This window comes from Taurulus bubalis, assembly GCF_910589615.1.
Source record: "Taurulus bubalis genome assembly, chromosome: 13".
Taxonomy (NCBI): Eukaryota; Metazoa; Chordata; class Actinopteri; order Perciformes; family Cottidae; genus Taurulus; species Taurulus bubalis.
In genome coordinates, this window is record NC_136601.1 from 17,255,862 (window position 1) to 17,278,570 (window position 22,709).

The 22,709-nt window shown below is 42.2% G+C and overlaps 3 protein-coding genes across 3 annotated transcripts; all 3 read left to right on the forward strand.

Annotated features, from left to right (window-relative positions):
- Positions 1-3,955: 3,955 nt before the first annotated feature.
- Positions 3,956-14,525, forward strand: eda (ectodysplasin A; the record flags this gene model as incomplete). Its single annotated transcript, XM_079228367.1, has 8 exons — positions 3,956-4,273; positions 10,388-10,487; positions 12,319-12,357; positions 12,685-12,855; positions 13,221-13,255; positions 13,383-13,434; positions 13,842-13,972; positions 14,265-14,525. The coding sequence occupies 8 exons, from the start codon at positions 3,956-3,958 to the stop codon at positions 14,523-14,525; spliced, it is 1,107 nt and encodes a 368-aa protein (XP_079084493.1).
- Positions 14,526-15,666: 1,141 nt separating this feature from the next.
- LOC306745848 (tumor necrosis factor ligand superfamily member 13B-like) lies at positions 15,667-17,388 on the forward strand (the record flags this gene model as incomplete). The annotated part of the gene is made up of 6 exons (XM_079228698.1): positions 15,667-15,852; positions 15,977-16,064; positions 16,191-16,247; positions 16,328-16,440; positions 16,531-16,675; positions 17,273-17,388. The coding sequence occupies 6 exons, from the start codon at positions 15,667-15,669 to the stop codon at positions 17,386-17,388; spliced, it is 705 nt and encodes a 234-aa protein (XP_079084824.1).
- Positions 17,389-18,178: 790 nt separating this feature from the next.
- Positions 18,179-20,270, forward strand: LOC306746155 (transforming growth factor beta activator LRRC32-like; the record flags this gene model as incomplete). The annotated part of the gene is made up of 2 exons (XM_079229028.1): positions 18,179-18,295; positions 18,408-20,270. The coding sequence occupies exons 1-2, from the start codon at positions 18,206-18,208 to the stop codon at positions 20,268-20,270; spliced, it is 1,953 nt and encodes a 650-aa protein (XP_079085154.1). The 5' UTR covers positions 18,179-18,205.
- Positions 20,271-22,709: the final 2,439 nt, after the last annotated feature.

The window sequence follows — 22,709 nt, forward strand, 5'->3', positions numbered from 1 at the left end:
CAGTTATTGCAGGATTAAATACTTAAAAGCAGCAATAATTTAACTGTATATGTACACAGACAGTTGCCTTTGTAAGTGTAATGCTGATGACTGAATATAATGTATTCTTTAGAAAGAATTACACTCTAATTATTAACTATGTTAGCTAAGCATGAATAATGCATTTTAACCAATACAAATTCTGAATCAGTGGTGTGTTACTTTTGATTCTGTTGTGATCCATTAGTTGATCCATAGCATGTCTGTGATCCTCTGGGATTTTCTCAGCTCTTCACACTGCCATGTGAGTGTTCAGTATGTCTCTCAGGTTCCCTGCTTTTCATTAATAAATACAATTACAGAGCAGTGTCTCTGCTGATGGTGCTGCAGTGAAACAGACAAGGTTGCTCACAGAGGAGTACTGCTGAGCTTGAGGCAAGGCAAAGCAGGACAGCCTGTACAGCAAAACCTCACTGTTTAATAAATTGCCTTAAACACTGAAAACTTGGCACAGGGAACAAACAATGATTTATAGGGACAGGCACTTTCAAACTTCAAGTACTAAAAGAAAGTTCAGATGTTAAATTTGTGCAATTTCACAAACGACTTTGTGTAATGTGAAATGATAACCAGACGGCTTTGCACCTCAATCCTACAGGGCAGTTTAATGACTTTCAGCTCATTGTTTTGGTTTTAAGGCCAGAAGCTGCACAGTGTTCAGTCTAACGGCTCTCATCATTGTCACTTCCAGCGACAGCCGGCAGCTGTTTTCAGAGAAAAAGCTCTCGAAACCACTGTTTTGTGGAACTTAAGCACCTATTTCCTGTTTAATGCTACTAAATACTTAAACTCCAACCTTTTTAGTGGAAGACACTGTACTGTTAACCCCTCTATATGTATTTAACAGCTTGCTTTTTTAGATTTAAATTGTTACATTGCATCATTTCCATTTATAAACTATAATGCATAGCAATAATTACCCTATACATACATTGCATATGCCTGCACGTGTGTCCTGCCTGTATATACACTGTTCCAATTCAATACAGACAAAAAAGCCTCCCAAAAATAATGTTAAAACAAAAACAGTCAATGAATAAGTGCAACCTTAAAATGGTTATTGTCTACTAATCCCCCAGAGGATGCAGGGCTGCCTTGAGAAAACACACAAAACAACCCTGTACATGCTAAAAAAAAAAAGGCCACTAAACTGCACCAATTCTGTGTAGAATAAGAAAAATCAATTACGTTTACCCTAAGTGTTTCTGCACAGAGATCCACACAAGCAAATAGATGGAAGCAGAGAGAGCAACGTGAGGGTGTACAAAAGCAGCCCGGTGCAGGGCTGCTCAGATCTTGATAGAGACTCTTAGATCTTGATAGAGACTCTTCTTAAGATAGGCAACCACCGCGAGAGAGAATTCATCATTGTCTGGGGAAATGGGAGACATTGTCCAATTCACAGGAGATTTATAGGTAGGAAATCAAATGCCACAGCATATCAATTAGACAAGGTTACACCTCCGCAACTCAATGTGCAGAGGCAATAAGGTAATGTAAGGGGTGGAGAAGAGTAAAATAATTGACTGTGACGGTTTTATTCCGTTAGTTATACATCATTTTAGCTCTTATTTGATTCCTTATGATTAATATTGAAGGTTTCATTGATTAATGGTTATAGGAGAATGGAGACATTTACAGACAGCGCATCTTTAGTTGAGACCAAGCAGCCATCATCTTCCAACAGCTTGTAGAAGTCATGCGCCTCAGCCCACCACTCAACTCCCCATGGTAAAATATAAGAGTGCCTATTCCTCCTGCAAAACTCTATCATCTGGCAGGGAAAGCCTCTAAATCTTGTTATAAGCTCAGAGAGGATAGAGTGGCACACCATTTATGAACGCTGTATTGAGACCCGGGGGGATGTTATAAGAATTATTCCTGCTTTTTTTTCTTCCCGATGCGGGAAAAACAATCACAACAACAAAAGTGGTTTTAATTGTCACAGGCTTTACAGTTGTGTTGTCGGAAACAAAGCAGCAGATACAGAGGTGACTCAGACTGGCATTGTTTGACCTTCGCCTCAAACAATGCCTGTAAACTTCTCTTTCCACAAAAATGACAAATCATTTCCAATTTGATAGAGTAAATAGCCTCAAGCCTGTATATAGACTCACCTAAACACATTTTTGAAAATGTTTTTGAAATCATAGGAGATGCATGTGCCTAACTATTCCAGTTTTGAATTATCTGCCTCTCAAAGTCATTGTGCCTGCTGCTTGGAAGAAAAGCGTGGAAAACGTGCTTAGGCTGAGCCTCCAGTCACAGGCCCTATGAGGGTTACTTTAAATGTCTTTCTCTCTCTACGATTTCAATATCTTACACTCTAACAATGGAGAAATGACTTCCAGGGAGAGAGGGAGGAAGCATGCTTAATATTAATCATCAGTCCACAGAGAAGTTATATAAAGATACATACGGAATAAGAAAATAAGATGTTCCGTAAATGTCCTTATTCACCCAATATGAAGCTGTTTAAGTTCAAGATCATCAGGACACTGGTATGCAGTGTTATTGATTTATGGTTTGGCAATGCTGCCCTTCAGTGGCAGCTGACTAGCATCACTTTTTTTCTGCAGATGAGTTAAAGGAATGAAACATATTGCGCTGCGTAGAAATATGGCTGTGATGCAGTGGTAGTAGGAGCAGAATCAATCCCAATAAATATAGCAATACATTCTCACCTTCTTAAAATAACTTCAACTTCATACTGACAACATTTCACAGTGATGAAATCCCCATATTCTGATCCACATTTTTCTCCCTTATTTCTTTCCACAATGTCAAGTGAAAACCAGCGATGAGTCAGTGTGACAGGGTGAGCTCACATCATGAAAGAGTGTACCTCTCTGTAGGTCAAGTGCACTCAATTGTCAGGTTTTGTCCCAAAGAAATAAAGACAGATGTTTTGTGGCACTTGCCTGAAAAAAAATCTAAGCTGGTGATCCATCAAGCCCCCAAGTTTCAGCCCCGCTCTGTGCACTGGTTTCATCATCACGAGGCTCAAGGACGGGCTGAACCACAGGCTACCTCTGGATCCATGCCTCAGAGATCAAAGTTTCTACATCTGAAAAGAGCTAGATTCATTTTGGCTTTGGATGTTGAAAATCTAGAAACCAGAGTGCCACATTCAATCATTGTCCTCAGCTGGCTTTTTTGGTAACAGAAATGTCAAACGATTCCCCAAGTCCAGCTGAGTGGCTGCTGTTTAGAGTATTTGATGGTGTTGTACACAGAGTGGTGCTGAGCTCACTGTGACACTGCCTCTCTTCCTGTCATACAAATTCAGCCTGCCGGGGTCCAACTGCAAATAAAATGTAATACAACATGATTTGCAATACTTTCAATAACATTGCTGGGCAATATTTACCAGGGTTCTGAATGAAGGACCACCACTCCATGTGCCACCCACATATCAAAGCAAGGGGCCAAACAAACTACACCCATGGTAAATGGCATGCCCAAAGCCTAAAACATGCATAAACAATGTGCATGAGATCATTAACAGATTCACATAGCAGAAAATAAGTCATAGAATAAGATCACTCACGAAAACGCGTTTTCCTGCCTCAAAGTGCCGAGTAATAGACGGGGATATTCTCACTCCATCGTCTGGTCGTCGCACAGGTGTTGCAGCTGTCCACTTTTTCCACTAGGTGTCGCTCAACTACTGCACCTGGCGCATCAAGCTTCCAAACTCTGGCCCGGATTAGTCTGGGTTCGTAATTGTCTACGACCAATCACATAAGAGGTGGGCGGGTCTCTATTGTTACTACAGATACTCGAAGAAGTTTGCGCCGACCTGCCGCAGCTGCACCTAATGAGTCTTCACGTCAATGAATAGCCGCGGCCCGCGCGAGACGAACCAGCTGATTATGCCGAGATAAAGAGCATCTGACTCGCGCTCCTCCCGATAATGGCATGCGATGGTTCACCCGCGGAGGACTTCCCGGACAAAGTGATGCCCAGAGCCGCTCCGTGCACGTGCAACAAGAAGTGCAGGAGTCGGAGCGGCAGCGTTGTCTTCCTGGGATTATTCCTGCTGTCGCTGTCTCTGCACGCTGTCACCCTCGTCTGCTATTTAGACCTGCGGTCCGAAGTCAAAAGGGAAATTATCCTCCAGAAGCGGGACTCAATATTGACACTTGCGGGCAGTGACCCGGCTGACCCGGCGGCGGTGCTCTCGCCTCCGCGAATGGACTCCGGCATCCGCCGCGTCGCTGAGGGTCATGAGGTAAAACATATTTATTTTTTTGAAAGTGTTAAAAGCCACGGCAGCTCATCCAAGGCGACATTGTTTTCATTCCTCTCACGGAGGTTGTTCGTGTTCATTCACCTCCGTTCAGGTCTCCGGTTCCCGTATCGCGGTGTCTGGTTCTGTGCCTGCGCGCTGTCATGGCATGTTTGTGGGCAACTTATTTTACAGTAGCCTGTCACGAAGGTTTGCCAGCTCAGTTTCCAGACAAATATGTGCGCTCCCGTTGCGTGATTCAGCCTCTTGGACAAAGATGCACGAAGGTATGCGCTTTAAAGTCTGTCACCTGGCCAAAGTCTCCTGTTCAGGTAAACACACCCAGGGGAGAGGTGCAGGGCAAATGTGCCTTCTTAAAACTTAAAACTGCCAATAAAATGCCACAGATAACCAAGTTACTTCATACATGGCTTAATCTTCTCTTGATCAAAGCACATTTAACCCAATTTATCTTGTTTCCAGAGATCCTCAAACAGACAGCGGTCGATGCTCAGAACTTAGGCAGCCTGCCCAGTTGGATTCACAGAGACTGGTCAGTCAATTTGCTGGAGCAGGTGGACGGAAAATGAACAGGATCACCAGCAGGTGCAAAGCCCAAGGGGCTGATGTAAATTCATCAGGACTTAGATGGAGCAGTTGGTACTTGGAGGCGAGCCAGCCTCGCCTCACATGTGTTTTCTTTTCTGGCCAGCGGGCTGATTGAATGTTCGTTGTGTTGTCTGTGGCTTTGGCAACAGCTGCCCTCTCTCCATCTCCACCATCACACGAACCCTAATGTCATCAGTACAAAGGGACCAGGCGTAGGTCTCAACTTCGCATTGCTTGCTCAATTAGCTCACGTGTCACCGGTTGTGTAACCTTTTTTGCAGAGAAAACGATCCTCCGTGTGGGGCATTGGCTGGACACTCAGTTGTGCAGAAGCGTCAACTCCGAGGGCGGAGGCATGGAAAGATTTTCAATTTCTGGTATTGGTGTCTGCTCTGCATCATTTTCCTCTCAGCGGGAAAGCTCGGCCCATTCATTTAGTCGTCAATCTGTCCTTTGCTTAGCTTATTTTAGTTTGGTTTCCCCAGTTAAAGCCAGTGAAATGGGCCTGGTATTCAACCCAGATGGTGACGCTTCATGAGGTTAAAGACTGTGGCCCAGCTGTAAATATTTAAGAGTGCTGTGATGCTGTCCTTGCCAGATGTCTGCATTAAACAACTCTGATTACACATCCCACAGTTTACATAGTTGGAGAAACAGGAGCATGTGGCATTCGGACGCAGCAGCCGCACTTGTTAGTTTTTCAGGCATTTCCTTTGAAGAATCTCTTTTGTAGAGCTAGAAATTGTTTATTAGATTTTTCACACAAGTCTTCATCAAAGCAACTCCAGCAGCCTCGCTCTGATGGGATGTGCTAAACAGACAAGTGTAAAAGTCATGGAAAGTCTTCAGAGAAAACAAAAAGAACCAGGAACAAACATACACACCACATAGACATAGCAGACAGGAAGAGCATAATGCGGTTTGTCATCGTAAAGATCCTATCGATGTGTAACCTCAGTTTGGATGGAGCTTCCTCGGTTTTGTGGTGGAGTTTTATTTAGAAACTGACAAGTGGACTGTCATTGTCTTTTGTAATAACGGCTTTGCACACCAAATTAAGTGTTTTATAGTTGTCAGCCGGTCTGGTCATGTGTCGAGCATCAAACTTTTCTTTTGTTCAGTGGCTTCTGGAGTCAAACAGAATGGAAAGAACTTTTGCTCAGTTGAGATCGTAGTATGGAGGATCAAGGGGCTTTTTATTTATTTATATCTTCTCTTAAAGAAGTACAAATTTTGTTTCTGTGCATTCGGCAAGTGATGTAATGCTTGACTTTGATAATGAAAAGGAAACGCCGTCCTTTTGTTTGGTCTGGCAACAAATTTATTTTGAATCTAGGAATATTATGTTGAATTTTTTTACCCCAGGTTTAGGGTTTGGTCCCATTTAGAGTGCATTTCTATGTCATCTTCTACTTATAGCATGTTTTTTTACTGCAATGATATTGATCAACATGTGATCTGAAGAAAGTGGTCATGGCTGTAACTCCCAGATAAGGATCTCGACTACATGAGTGTAACGCTGCAAGTGTCTGATCGGTTCTCAGAATCTGTCTGTGAACAGAGACCGAGTTTGTGGCTTGTGACTTTGGTTGGGGTGTGATCTGAGGGAAAGAAAGAAGATAAGGCAGTAAATGCTGTCATACCATATTTGTAACATTATAACACCATTTGAGCCCATCTGTCTCTGTCAGGATGTCGATAAAACAGTGTTCATAAAAGGTTTATACATCTTCAGAGATTTTTCTCGCAATAATACTATTTATATACTCAGGAAAATGTGCAATAAAAGGCAGTTTGGAGAGATCTTTGATGGAGGTATTTCCAAATTTCTGACATGCGCTACACTTCACACTCTTTCAAATCCCACTAGTAGCTTCTAAATGAGAGCAGATAACCTGTCTGGGTCTGACGTGGGACAAGACAAACCGTCATACCCTCAATGCTCACAGGTGGGATGCCCTTAAGCAAGGCAGTGAACCCCGGCTGTCCTGCAGACCGGCCAAGTTCCCAACAGTGAAACCTCTCCCAGGTGTGCAGCTCGTGGGCCTGAAGCATGGGTGTGATGCGGGGCGTTCCTGAATGAGAGCAAGTGTTGCTCACTGTCAGCCTGACCCTCGTTCACCTGACCTAAGTGAGTGACACGTCATAAAACTCAACCCATGGAATATTTAATTGTGTTGCCTCTGATAGCATTTTATTCGTCAGCCGAACATTTTTCTTATAACCATTATATGAAATAATTTTCTCCTCTGATGTATGCCTTCAAAGTCTCAGAGAACAGATGCTGAAACATCTGGAGTCTAGTTAACGGCTATTAAAAAAAGTCAGTTTGATGGGACACAAAGTCCTCAGCGGCGTTCAAGCGCTGGGGTGCCGGGGTGGGCTGTCACCCACATCTCCTTTAATTGTGACCTGTGCAGGATTAGTTAAAACAGCAGTATCATTCGTACAGATGGAGCGAGCCTCTGTATCGGGAATGAATCAGTATGGACACAAGTGTTATAAAAGCACAAAGCAGAGGAGGTTAAAACATCAGAGGTATGAGGCCTCAAATGTTTCCATATAAGATTGAATTGTCTTGACAGACGGATGGCGTAGACGCCCAGTAAAGATCAAGTCCAAAGTCACAAACACCGACCAAAATAATAAATTCACAAAGCGTTCACGGCCTTCAGCTGGGAGTCGCTTTGCCAGCAGTGTTGCAACAATCCCAAATGTGATTGGCTGCTGACAGGCAACATTTCCCCTAGGTTGTGCTCCACAGCTTTTTTTTTTTTTTAGATCAAAATCTATGGATTCTGTTATTAAATCACCCAAGTTCTGGTTTAAAACACATGGCCTTCCAGGGAGCAGTGTCTGATATTGGCTGTGGAAAGAACACTCCTTTTTGTAACTATAAGAAGAAAACACGCTGTCACATCTCTCGGCAGTCTGCATGCCATTAAAGTTAGTAATGCTTGTGGAGCAGTGATGGGCACCCGGTCTGCAGCATCTGGCACCCACAGCCACCAGCCCAGAGTTTCACCTCCTCAACTTTGGGACTTCACATTCTCAACCGCAATTTAGTCATTTAGACACTGCTAGACTGTGTTTTAGAGGCGTTTCTGCAACCAGTGTTTTAGGAACAGTATTGGTCAAAAGGGCTGGAGCCTTTTTTATTTTTGATAAAAGGCTTCAAAATGTCTGTGGTATGAGTGCAGCAATGGGAAGAGATACAAGCTGGTGTAATAGTAAGTGCTATTAGGGCAAAAAGAAGTCTTGTGATCACTAAATTACACATCCCTGGGGTGACTGAATTTTAGTCATATCCTCACAGAGCAACGGGGAATCGTGTAGTCTGCGCGCAACAGCACACCCCACGCTTTGAAGATTTGAAAGCCCTCTAATTAATAGCATTTTTCCCTTGTGCTGAAAAAGAATGGTTTACTCAATAGTTGGCACTTGGCATGCATACCAACACGTTGTCATCCTGATTTACTGTAACCCTGCATGCCTTTGAAGGGTACGAAGGCTGTAAATGTTGTAATGAAGTGAAATGAAGCAAGCAAGGGCGCATAACCATTTCTCATAGTCATATAATTGCATAACTATTTTTTTTATTTAAAGATCACTATGTTGCCTTCATGTGTAACAACAGACGCACCAGTTGTGGTAGTAGCCTAGCAGATTGCTTGTTTGTTTTTTGTCGTTCTGCTAGAGATTAATCCCGGGCCTTAAATTGGCTGTTGAATCATGTTTGGCTGTCAGAACAGACGAAAGTGTAATGCCATATGCCTGCACATGCACCCAGAATCCTTTGAGAGGTAAAAGCCCCCCTATATGCCAACAGCTGGAGAGGAGATGTGGAGACACCTGTGCACCAAATGAATAGCAAACATCGCTGCTTGCTGGAACATCTGGACGTGTGTGTGTGTGTGTGTGTGTCGATGAACCACTCCATCACGTACCCCTCCATCAGAATTCCCGAGCTTATAACGTCAGACGCGGCTGGCAGCTGGTCAGCGATGTAGCCTCTAACTATTTGAGTTTGCCCACCACAGCCAGCGGGGTGTTTGACATGATACCGCTCATCCCTTACCACAAGGGAGCGGGGGGGATCCCACATCTGAGACGAGGTATAGAAGAAACTCCATAACTTTTCCTGTCTGTCTTATGGTCTTTCAGTGGCTCTGCTTGAAAACCACACAAAGAGGCACTGGGAGTTCACGCCGCTTTGCCAGAGAAGGAGATTTCTCGCCGTCGGGGGTTTGGAGTAAACATAACGACTGTGTTTATTTGAGCGTCACAGCTGGAAACATGGAGTATGTCATCTAGTACCCAACTGGGATAGGCCCCATGGAAGGAAAAAAAAAAAGAGAGGTCAAAGTGTCTGTCAGTAAGCTTGTCTCATTCATTCCCAACAGTAAGAATAATTGCGGCAACATTATTTATTATCTTTTGATCCATGCGAAGGGGCTGCACGTGTCCCTGCTTTGGAGATGTCAGTTATCTAAACTCCAAGCAGTCCGGCACAATTATTAGTCGTCTGGTCGTCTGTCCTCGGCTGTCGAGAGCCTGTAAGCCTCACACTCCTACCATTCATCCTGCTGACACTCTAAAGTGTGACCGAAAGCGACGAAAAGTAGGCTTTGGGTGGTCTTGTGTTTTCCAACGTCGACTTTCTTTGTCGACCGGATTCTGGGAACCCTCCAAAGATGTGCTCACAAACTGGCCGTTCTAACCGAAAGCGACTTTAGAAACCAGCTGCATTTAACACTCTGAATACTCGGCACCAAACTTCTTTTTTTTTGGGGGGCCGGTCTCGTCTCGAGCATGCCACAGTCAGGTCAGCACCTCCTACAGAGTTCATGTGAATGTAGGTCGACCAGAACTAGTCACATAAGAACACAGGCATGCGGTTTGTCCCGCCACTCACTCGCCCATGGGAACACCCCACCACTGTAGCATAGCGTTTCCTGTTTTTAGGGATGAGCTCAGATCCTTTTCTTTAACTCCCCTTTTCTTTTTTTAGCTTATTCATCTACCGCTGAATAGGGCTGGGACCAGGTGCCCCATGAATGGGTATTGCTCTCAGATTAACCACAATTCACGTCCTCCTTTTGTACAAAAAGGTGAATTTTAGAGCAGTCTTGTCGAGGTGACTGTCTCAAACGGCAGAAACGCAGACAAAAGTGACTTGGGTTACAGGATGTGTTACAGCCCCGATGGGACAGACAATGACTTGGCCACAAATGAATGTGCTGGCTGACAGTGTCTCACATCTTTTCAAATGCCCCAAGTTGTCTCTGTGCAAACATTATAGCCCAAGAATAGAAAAGGCCACTTGTAACTTGGGTTTCGCTCTCAAAAACTTGTATCACTCATTCCTTTTGTTTGCTCCACAGAATCAATATACGGTGGTATTCATGTTCGGAAGGAGCGTCTCGGTGTATACAGCAAGTGGCCCTCTTGAGTTTCCTGCCATATGAATTTTCCATTCTCAATATGTTCTTTTGTATTTTTCGGCAGGAGAAGTTACTACACCGAAATGGTGAATTCCATGCCATAGAGGACCACAGGGGCATAACTCAGCGGGCGAAAAGAAGCCCCGGCAAGCCACCAGAAACGGGTATGTTTGTTTGGATTCCTGCTAATTCACTAATGCTGTCTGGTCCTTACACCTATACGACACGGAAGGCGTGTACTGGCACTGTATTGTCTCCCACCTCACTCCTCTGTCCCCTTAATGACACAAGCCATTGCTTTCTGGTGCACCTGCATCAGTCTATTTATTGGATATACTTGGCACAGGCCTCGTCGTCTGTTGAGCAATAGTTTCTGTAAGTCTTGTTTGTTTGGAGGAGATTCGGTGCAGTGTAAATAGCTTTCGGTGGTCTTTAAGTTATTACATTTTCAAAACAGTTTGTTGATGGTTTCTCACTTCTTGGGGAATTGATTTGTTTACTGCTTTGTGCTTACTTAACAAAGCAGCTCCACCACATAATGTGGCAGAGTTTATAGAGCAAAGGATTAAATGGCATGGGATTGATTATTTCTTGGATAGCAAACAAGGACAATATGGAGTTTGGGAGGGTTTCACCAATCTGAAACAGACAGCAAAGGCCGTGTTTATTTCCCCTGTCTCGAAATAATATCAAGTCCCCGAAATATCTTTTCTGTTTCTCAAATAAGCAGAACTTCAGTCAGGTCGGTCCCTCTGGAAAATAAGACTAAACAAAATCACTTCATGGTACATGCATTCATTTTAAGGAACCAGGTGGCCGTTTCTGAAAGAAGTTATCATCTGAGGCTTTCATTAATTCCACCAAATTGATTTATCGTAATCAATGGCTCCACAGAAAACCATATGGCCAATATGTCTGAATTGGCTTTTGTAGTTTTTGTTTAGAATGTGAGCTATGCAAATAAAAAAAGCAGAGCCTTTGAAGTTTCATGTCTGAGTGGAACAAGTGCAGCATGATCACAAGGCATTCCAATGTCTGTGGCGTGACACTGAATACTTGGGGGGGAGTTTAGTGATTGTGTTTAAATTAGAAGAAAAAACTCACCTTTGAGACTTTCTACATAAATCAGTAAAGTCCCGAGCCTCTAAACACTAATCATTCCCAGATCTCTCCTCTCAGCGCACAGACAAAAGCTTTTGTAATCTCAGCCTTAGATGTGTGTTGTGTGTGTGTGTGTGTGTGTGTGTGTGTGTGTGTGTATGTACGTATGTATGTATGCGTTCTGGGCACTCCTAACGGGCACCAGATCCCAGATAGGGCTGCTCGTTAAGAGAAATCTATGCGGATGCATCCAGTCATTTAGCCAGAGGAGAAACACTGGCCATATGTTTGAGGGGGACTCAAACTGTGAGGTTTTAAGGTTAAATGGCCTTTGTAGTTGTAATGACATAGTAAACACAAGAGCAGCGAGACGGCTTTTTGAAAAGGATTCTTCAGCTGCACACGGAGCATAAACACGGACACACGCACACCAAGTGCATTGTCTTTCAAGCACTGGCATAGATGCCCCACCAACAGCCATGCATGCACGCACACATATGCACACACACACATGGTTGTAAAGGGGAGACGCGCGCACACACACATGTACACACACTTTCATCTGCATTCGCCATCTGGGCTTAATTCAAAGAAAAGGATTTTGGCAGGATAAAGTATCTCTCTAATGATCTTCTCCAGTTCCACTGCCTGTGAATGCTTAAGGCACTTGTTCATACAGAGGAGATGAAACCACACTTACAAATTACTACACTAGAAGATACCACAGACTGACATACCTCCACTCCAGTGTTCAGTGCCGAACATCTGAATCTGTTATTTTAGTCGATGTATGATACCCACATGGTGTGAGCTGGATACTCAAGATGTTATCCGAGATGATAATTGTTCAGGAGACCATTTCAAGCTTAATCACACTGGTTTTGTTTCTCACAGAATCCATTGGAAGGGAAAGAAGGAGAGAAAAGAAAAAAGGTAATACATCATTCCGACTATATTTCAGTGATCTTTGTCATTGATTAGTCTGCTACCTGCTGCCTACTTTCTGGAAGTATCTCTGCTACATCGTGCAAAATACAACATCAATGTTGTTGATTGTTAAAGCACAATGTTAAAGCACTTTAATATTTGACAGTCTGTCAGGCACATTATTCCTGCCTCTATCCTTTCATAAAATAATTTACAATCTGTACAGATGCTGTGCAGATGTCGAGCTATATAAATAAAATTGACCCAACAGTCCAAAGATTAACCTGGCTTAATTTTTAAGTTTACCAACCGTTTTGCGTTCTCAATTTCCAGGGAAGAAACGGTCTGTGCCGGGGCCCCCTGGTCCCCCTGGGCCCCCCGGCCCACAGGGGCCGCCCGGCATCCCTGGGATCCCTGGTATTCCAGGAAGCAACGCTGTGGGGCCTGCAGGACCCCCTGGATCCCCCGGGCCACAAGGACCTCCGGGCACTCAAGGTCCAGCAGGTATTAAAACTTAAAATAGAAATGATGCGATAATGCGCTGAGATAGCCAATACTCGAGCCAGAGGACTGGGGAACACCCACAAGTTGAGAGATTTGTTCTAAGATTACAGATTTTTTTTTTTTTTCCCCGCATGTAGACACGTTCCCACAGTCGAAGGGGGCTCAAGTTGTTAAAATCGATGAACTCACTGCCTTCACTGTGAGAGTTTCTGATGCAGGATGTCAAACATGGTGTGGGAGAGCAATGATCGTTCTTTAAACTCTTTCAGTGTTTGTTTTGTTTTAATCATCATCCTCATCTCCTTTGTTCCACAGCAGTGTTGAAGGCCAGAAATGTATCATGTCTCTCTCTTTTATTGTTGCAGGGGTTCCCGACAAGACCAAAACAAAAGAATTCCAGGTATAGCATGTCAGCTATTGAAATTCAATTTTACCCCACAAGCCATCCCTGATGAAACAGCTGTTCTCTTGTTTTAATGTGTATCATGTATTACTCACCAGAGATCTTTTGTTCTTTTGGTTCTCAGCCTGCAGTGGTTCATTTGCAAGGGCAGGAGACAACCATCCAAGTGAGAGAAGGTGGGACTTCTGTCTATTAAAAATGATTGGCATGTCAACACCCTCAAAGAACTGGGTCTGCAACTGTTCTAATTACGCCAGAATAAATATAAGATGTTATGGTTTAGAATGTTGCTACCAATATTTACTTTAAGATTGTAGTTAAAGTAATCGTATAGCTATTTCACAACTGGTCTACTCTGCTTATGTTATAAATTAGACACGTGGTAACTCAGGTCAAGAGCAGAACCGGCGCATGCATGTTAGCAGATGTCACCCTGCATCACTTTGTCAGTCTGAAAGGAGTGTAAGCATCATTAGCAGGTTTATATACTCTGTCAGTACTGAGCTCTGGTTGTAGTTAAACACTGCTGAGAGCTGTTTATGTTGACTGTTTGCCTCTTGTTTGTTTGCTGTGACATGTTTAGATCTTTCTGAAGGCATCCTTAGGAACTGGAAGATGGTGTCCATCCATCACCGCGTGTTTAAAATGCACTCTCGCTCTGGAGAGCTAGAGGTGCTGCTGGACGGTGTCTACTTCATCTATAGTCAGGTAGAAGTGAGTACGGTCCTTGACGCAACTCTGATAATTTACAGTTCAAAGTCAAAAGAATTGGCAGTTTCTCTGTAGCTAAACTTAAAAACCTGTTCGCTTTCCTCATCCATAAATGTTTGAGTTATAGAATATGAAATATTTCTTTTCACTCTCCTAAAGTGAACGTCGATAACTCAAACCCTTGTTTGCTACTCTGATATTCCAGCTGTTCCAGCTTTATTTAAGATCTTAAATATCATGTGTATTTGTTTTGACTACCCCTCTCAGTCTTCTGTGAATTTTATGTCTCCACCAGGTGTACTACCTCAACTTCACCGACATTGCCAGCTATGAGGTGATGGTGGACTCAACCCCGTTCCTCCGCTGCACCTGCAGCATCGAGACGGGCCAGCGCAAGTTCAACACCTGCTACACGGCTGGGGTTAGCCTGCTCCGTGCCGGCCAGAGGATCTCCATACGCATAGTGTATGAGGACACGCTCATCAGCATGACCAACCACACCACCTTCCTGGGAAGTGTCAGGCTTGGAGAGGCTCCATCTGCTGGACAGAACTGATAACTGCACAACCACCTGCTCTCGACATGAAATGCCCCCGTCTTGCCCCTGTTCAGAGGAAACTTAAATCCTCCGGGTTATTAACATTGAGGAAGCCCCTGGGTGACTTGTGTTCACTTTCACAGTTCTGTATCAAAAAGGACAATATAGACTGTTCCACTTCCCCCCTCACATTGATCATGTGCAAAGATATCACCCTTGATGAGCCTCACCAAACAAAAGTTTATATTTATCGTCACCATTTTGTGTCAACAGACGCCATCTCTTTTTATAACCAGGAAGGACACTGCGCTGACATATACTTAATATTTACATATTGTCAAGTGCTGTTGAATGATAATCTTGTATCTCCAAAAACACCAGCTATTCAAAATGTTTTATCTGCAGTTTTTATACTTGGCCATTTTTATTAATTTAATTATATTAACAGTTATCAGTAAGTGGTTTAATAAGTGCTTAAAGCACCATATGCCCCTAGGTTATAATAATAATAATAATAATAATAATAATAAGTTCAAAGCAAGTATAAAGGTATCTATGGAGTTATAAGGTATTCACAAAGCAACAGCACTATATATATTTTGCACACATTTGCACTACAGCATCCCTGCAGAATATCAGTGATATGTTTTGTTGCAGTGCTATTGTTTAGTTACCGTATGAATGAATCCATGTGGAAAAATGATAGTTGTTTATACGTCTCTGTACATATTGTATATAAAAAGGGATATACTTTTGTAAATGGAGTTGATTGATGGATTAAAATGTTTCATTTTCTGTCTAAATGGATTTGTCTGTCTCATGTTTTGTGTAGCGGATGGTATTGATTTAAAAGGCTAAAACTTCTCTCTCATATTGGACTCTGCTGGCATGAGTTTTGACAAGAACAAATGATGCTCTTTGATGCCTTTGGCTTTTTTTAAATTTCGCTTTTACTTTGCAAGTTTCACAATACACTTCAAATTTGGCTGTAATCTTCATACTATCTAAATGAGTTCCATGTTGAGAGGCAGAGAGAAGATAGTTCCTCATTTAGAATCTAATTTTGAAACTGAACATTTAGGTTTCCGGGGTTAACTGATGTGTGACCTCACTCATTTGAGTAACTCGAGGACATTCAGTCTGTCTCTCCAGTCTCACGATGCTTTACAATGCTTTATTATCACTAGCAGCATTTATGTTTTGTCTAAGTCTTTTCCTGGTGTACAGAGCCAGTGTTTTAGAAAATGATTTTCGCAAACTCCAAGGGGACATAATTCTACAATTAAATCAGCCACGTTCTGAGGGAGTCAATGGGAAACTGGCCAAAATGTCTAAAACAAGAGAGGTATGTCACTGATTATAAGGATGGAGTCATCTTGGACATTGTACTACTGAGATGTATGCCATTAGTGAGTATTCTGATAGCGCTGCAATAATAAATTCTGTCCTAATGCTTTGTTTTCTCTTTGGACATAAAGCCAAGAACTTTGCGAAAAGCTCAGAGTTCTCTGCAGATATCTTCCAGGAGAGTGAAACGGCAACAGGGCAGCTGCAGAGGTGGGTTGGAGCAGAGAACTGAAAATGTGTCCATTAGTTACGGCCTAATCTGGTAGTGAGGCCATAAACCAGTATATGCTAAGGTAATTAAATTAAAGCATTATGTTTATTTCCTCCTCTCACCAGCGCCAACATCATTCCTGCAGTTAACAGCTAACACTAACAAACAGCCAGACATAAGAGGTAAAACTAAATGCAAGTCCTTGGCTGTAGCAACGCACATGCCATTATTTTGAATAAGTATATTTTGCCTTCTCCCATAGGAAATATAACTGTGATCCCTTGGACTGTTTCTGCGCAGCAAGGAAATGCAATTTCACAAAAGGAAAACAGAATTGTTGTCCAAGAAGATGGATATTACTTGGTGTTTGGACAAGTATGGTGTCACTGTAACTCAAGCATAACTAAATTGATATTAGATCTGATTTGTTCCAACTGTTCCGCTAATGTTCTGCTTAATCCACAGGTTTTGTTCAAAAGCCCAAGTACTGTTATGGGTCATATCATTCAAAGTTTGGGTTCCACTAGAAGGGGGACGACATCAACAGAACTCTTGCGCTGCCTGCAGGAGATGCCTGATGAAAATCCGGCCAATACATGCTACACTGCAGGTCAGTGAGGCTGCAGCCCTGCACTGTGGCCACTTCAAGATATAGTCTTCAACTTTCTTTTTAAATATACGCTTATTCGCTTCTTTGCCAAGAGTTAGATGAGATCACTGATACTTCTCTCATGTTTACATAGTAAATATAAAAGCTACAGCCAGCAGGCAGTTAGCTAAGCTTAGCACTCGGCCCAGCTGGTCTTGCTCTGTCCAAAGCATAAACAAAATTCACAAAGGGGCACCTATATACCTTGGTTGCGTAATTTGCACAGGACAAAATGACAAATTGTGGTTTTCCGGTTGATGGCTGGACTAGTTTTTGTCCAGAAGTTGTAACTTTAAAATTAATTAAATTAAGTTTCCCCATTTCCCAAAATGGTGCACTGTTCCTTTAACTGAAGCAGCATCTCCACTATTATCTCAAAACACCAAATGAGGGCATATATTTTGTACATACTGTATGGCGTTCACCCCTCCAGAACAGCTCCAGACACTGTGCTCAGAAGCTTTAAAGATGGCCTCACTAAGACGTCATCATTTCCTTTTATTCGTCACCCATCTTGTATCTCCTCTGATGCCGTCATCTATGTATCCTCTGCTACAGGCATTGTGCAGCTGCATCAGCATGATGAGCTCGAATTGGTGGTACCATACAGGCCCCATGCCCTCATCTCTATGGACGCAGAGTTTACATTTTTTGGTGTCATACAGCTAAACTGAAACAAGACAGGATGAAGATGATAACCATGCAGCTTGTTGCTGCAGGATGTAGGAAACTGACACTGAGCCGTGTGAAGGGATGCAGATAAAGGACCGAGTGACTGGCGGCAGCAGGAAAACTGCCGGGACTCTTTTAATGAACGTCCCATCTTTACTACTCTTAAAAGCCTTTAGCTTTAAAGCTTTGTGGCGTATCGTTCATGTAGTCCGCCCGGGCTGTCCCCGAGCATTGTTTATGTGTGCTTCCACCTCCTTTCATCAGTCTATTTTAACACGTCTCCACCTCCACTTCGTCTGTTTATTTGTTCCTCTCGCCTATTTTAGAATGGTTTCCGTTTTCCAAAGACTATGTCAGGAACAAACAAAGGTATACATTTATATCCCTGTGCTCTGGGGGTGTTTTCCTGGCGGACACAAACTGCTCAATGCTGTAAATATTTAACAATATCATGATTACTTTTTAGTTGTTATAAATGGGATAACATGCCGTAGTACATATTCTCATGAAGGCTCATTTTGAATGTATGAATCTGTGTAACTGGCTCCAATAAACACAGAAATATGACCATATTTGTCTAAAAGCCTGTTTTTATTCAAATTAAAAACCCTTCAGATATGTTCTTGATATAAAGTGATATATACGTGGTCAGGCCTTTATTGTCTAAATATAGAATGCCCAGTGCCTATCTGGTGTCCGCAGCTGTTTTCTCTCCCTTTTTTTTAATGAAGCATGGTTATAAGAGGGTGTGTGTGTGTATGAGCCCTGACAACAGTAGTAGTACGTTCAAACAGCAGCAGAAGCAACAGCAGAGGGAGGATGGTCAGACACATGTTCTCTAATCTCCTGCTACTCTGGTCAATCAGCCAGAACCTTTATGTAACTGGACTGGCACATGACGAGCCAAAGGTATGCTCAAGCTTTACAATTAAAATGTTGTGTAAGATCATTGCCATTGTTTTCTATATTTGGTTTCCATGGTTCACTCTTTCATTATAATGAATGTGCCTTTCATTTCAAGGAGCAATCCTGGAAAAACCAGAACCTCTATTCTGTCCCTCTGGATTTGGATGTAAGGCTTAGGAGGCTCGACCTGTCCAATAACTTCATCAAACAGCTGCACACACTTGCTTTGCCATACTTGGAGCAGCTGGACCTGAGCTCCAACCAGCTGGGTCTCATCTCCGAGGGCGCTTTTGAAGACCTGGATCGACTTGAGGAGTTGAATTTGTCCAGAAATGCGCTGAACAACGATGTTGGCAGTAACGGCAAAGCCCTCAGATCCATCAGTAGACTGAAGAGTTTGGACATATCAATGAACGACTTGAGTGATGATGCAGCGGAACTGTATCTTCGAAACAAATCGTCCCTTGATCAACTTAAGATGACTGGTAATGCTTTAACAAGACTTTCACACAACTTGTTCAAAGAGAGTAAAGGTTTGAGAGCCATCACCATTGACAACAATCAGATATCGGTGATAGAACAGGGGACATTTGAACCGTTGAGCCACTTAGAGATGCTAAATTTGGCCAGAAACAACCTTGCGCATATCTGTGATTTTAAATTATATCAAATTAAGTATCTCAATCTCAGTCAAAATTCAGTTGAGTTCTTTGTTACGCATGAGGATGACCACTTGTACAGGCTTGAAATTCTTGATCTGAGTCACAACAAACTCCTTTATTTCCCAATTGTTCCAAAAATTAACAATTTGAGGTATCTGCATTTACAGAATAATTTGGTTGGTGCCTTAAATTCAGAGGCTACAATGGTATCAGAGGCCAATGCTCTTTATAGTGAGATTATGAGTGAGAAAACAGTTAGAAAAAATTACCTACACTCAAACTGGAGGCGGATGCCACTGATTTATCTTGATTTGAGCTATAACCACTTCAGGTCTTTCCCACTGGAGACTTTGAGCCGTCTTACATCATTAGAAACTCTGAATTTTAGTTTCAACTGCTTGCAAAACATCACCTGGAATATAAGAAATGATGATGTTTCAGGATTCCGTCGGCAGCTTTTCTTTCCCTCCTTAAAGTACCTTAACCTGCAGAGTAACGGACTTGCATACATTTCTCCACTTTTTCTCAATGCGCTCACACAGATAGAAACATTGAATCTACAAGACAATTCTGTGCAGCCTTGTGCCTCTATTGACCAATCACCACAGGAGATAGATCTCAACACCTCCTGTGTTGTCATTGGCCAGCTAAGAACTCTTAAACACCTCAATCTTAAAGAAAACAACATCAAAATGCTTCACCCAAACACATTTCTAAAGATCTCTTTGGTTTCTCTGAACCTTGCAGGAAATTCCCATATGGTAGTGCGAGAGGATGCATTCGAAGGTGTGCAAAAGACTCTTCAGTCCTTGATCGTCAGTGAAATAAACATGACCAGCTCTGATCTGTCTTTACCCTGCATGCCAGCGTTAGCTCAGCTGAACATATCGAACAACCACCTCGATGTGATGCCCAGCAGTTTGAGCTGCTCTCCTCTGAGAGAAATAGACATAAGAAATAATCATTTTGTGTCTCTAAACAATTCTTTCATCCTTGCTTTATCGGTGCGCCTCAATCTTATGTATATAAGTGGAAATCATTTCAACTGTTGTGACAGTAGATGGCTGATAATCGCACATGAGCTGAAGATGAAACTGCCTGATGTTAATGACACTGTATGCTATACAAGTGGTATAAACATTGCGATGACAGAGTATCTGAAAAAGCCTTCAGGGTATTGTCTGTTTCATACAAAAGCACAGGAAGTTCACTTCGGAACAATGGCTATCATTGTTTTATTTGTAACTGTACTATCAACAGTGCTCATCATACTCACCAGGAAGGTGTGTTGCACGCAGAGATCATTTATAGTGTGATATGTTAAATCTGTGGTCATTGGTTTATTTTGGACATGGTTCGATCTACGCACATGGGTTACATTAAGAAAGTCAAATACAACAGTGAGAAACTGGATAGCTAACTAAAGTAACTGAAATCCCCTTGAGTTTAATTTTGCGTGACTTTTAGTTTGTACAATTCAGTAACATATTCATCATCTAACACGGTTCTGACTCCCCCTGCACATTAATAATCTTGTAGAACATGCAGCACACTGTGTGACCTGTGCAACCAAATTGTTGTGATTAAAATTGACTTCCAAGGTGTTTGGTTACGATATGTGTGCCAAATCGCTAATCAGGCGGAGAATTTTTGCCCATCCTTCATTGTGAAATGTTTGCAAGCAATTAAAAGTGTAACCTTGGCTCAATTTTGTATGACATCTGTGAGGCCTTGCACAACATTCCCGGAATCTGAACTCCTGAACAATTCAATAAAACGCCAATAAGAGACCTTGTACACACACACACACACACACACACACACACACACACACACACACACACACACACACACACACACACACACACACACACACACACATATATATAATATCTATCACTTTCTGCACGTTTGTGTTTTCTTATAATTGCTTCTGGCTCTGGTAATGAAATACAATATGGAATGTGGCAACGGTTATGCTGTACATAATAATAAAAATGGTGTACCCAATAACCAAGATATGTTGACAGTATTCATTTTAGAGTACAAGTCCCCCTTTTCTATACCTGCAAAATAAATCACTGTGGTTCGGTGTGGATGAATTGTGAATTTCTGTATTTAGTTGGACAACTTGAATTACACCAAATCAAGAGTTTGATCTGTGTGAAGAGCATTCTCACTGAATATGGATTCAGAGAATAAAACCTCTCTACAATTTGAATACAAATATATTCAAGAAAAAGATGTTAAACTACAACACATGAACAATCTTTCAACAATCTTTAATTCCACACTGCTGATCCACAGTCAACAAGGTGGGCTGATTGTCTGGATGAAAATGTGCAAACGACTCTTGACATGTTGCAGGGTAAAATTAATGAGTAATTCTAAGGATATTATTACATTCTGTAATAAAGTATCTCAGGGTTCACTGGGGAGAAACTGCTGTTGCAGGATATCCTGTTGAGCAATCCTCTTATCGTCTTCTTATTGACACATCCTTCTCCTTTAAAACTGATGCAAAGTGCCATTTAGCACTTCTCTTGCCCATTTCCACTTTGTCCACCAGGTACAGCCAGAGCTGCGATGCCAGCAAAAGTGCCAAAAGAGCCAGGATGCCTATCAATCTGGCTCTTGAGCAATATAACTGTAGGAAATGTCTTTGTTGCCCCACCCACAAGAGTTAGGCACCAGATCAAGTAGCAGCTTGACAAGTTCAAGCAAAGAGCACTGGAAGAAAAGAACACTGTGTGGATAGTATTAGGTGTAAAACCATAGGAATGCAAGTAGAAAATTACATTCATTCTTCTTACTTGGTGGCTAATGATAGCTGGCATGTATATATTAGCAGCAGCTTGTTTGTTAGCACAGAGAGCAAGTATTGAAAACTATCAGTCAGTCTCCCATCTAACTGTATGTCCAGTAAACCCCAACATTACAAGTATCCATGCTCTTAACTGGGCATGTATACTCTTAATAAGAATCAGTTTATCTTACATCAAATGTACCATAGGTCAGTGGCATTGTCATTAATGTTGCACATATCTTAAAATCAGATTAAAATCCATTGGTGTGTCAGTTCTTCTGTAAACCCATGCCTTGAAGCATTTAACTGTTTGTTCTGCTCTTATTTTCTTTTTAATGTATTTATAATTCTGCTGACCTGGTATTGCAGTTGTGTTAACATTGTGCTCCTCTACCCATGTGTGGTCCATAAAACAGAAATGTTCATGACAATATTATGTACAATGCATGTGCAACTTTGCATTTGAATTATTCAAGACACACTTCAAGGTTCAAGGTAAATCTGTTGTCATTCTACGACACAGGGTTGCGCAACAAAATACAGTTAAAGTCCCTTTATGCTACATAAGTCAAACAACAATTATTTTTGTATGGTACAGTGAGGCAGATGAGTTGATGAGTCTCACAGACTGAGGAAGGAAGCCGTTCTGTAGTCTGGTGGTACAGCAGCTATGGCAGCAGGGGGAACAGGCTGATGCTGAGGTGGGTTTTGTCTTTTTATATTCTTCTCACCAATATCACTGAGTCCCTGTAGATGGGTGCCAAATGATGTTGGGCGGTTTCATATCCTGCTGTAGAGCCTCCCTGTCCCGGACCGTGCACATCCCATGCCAGTTTGTAACGTTCCCGATCAAAATGCTTTATATGGCTTCTCTGTGAAACTTAACAAGAACTTGAGAAGGAAATTTTGCCTTTCTTTAAAATACAGTCGTGTTGCTGTTTTTTTCTCA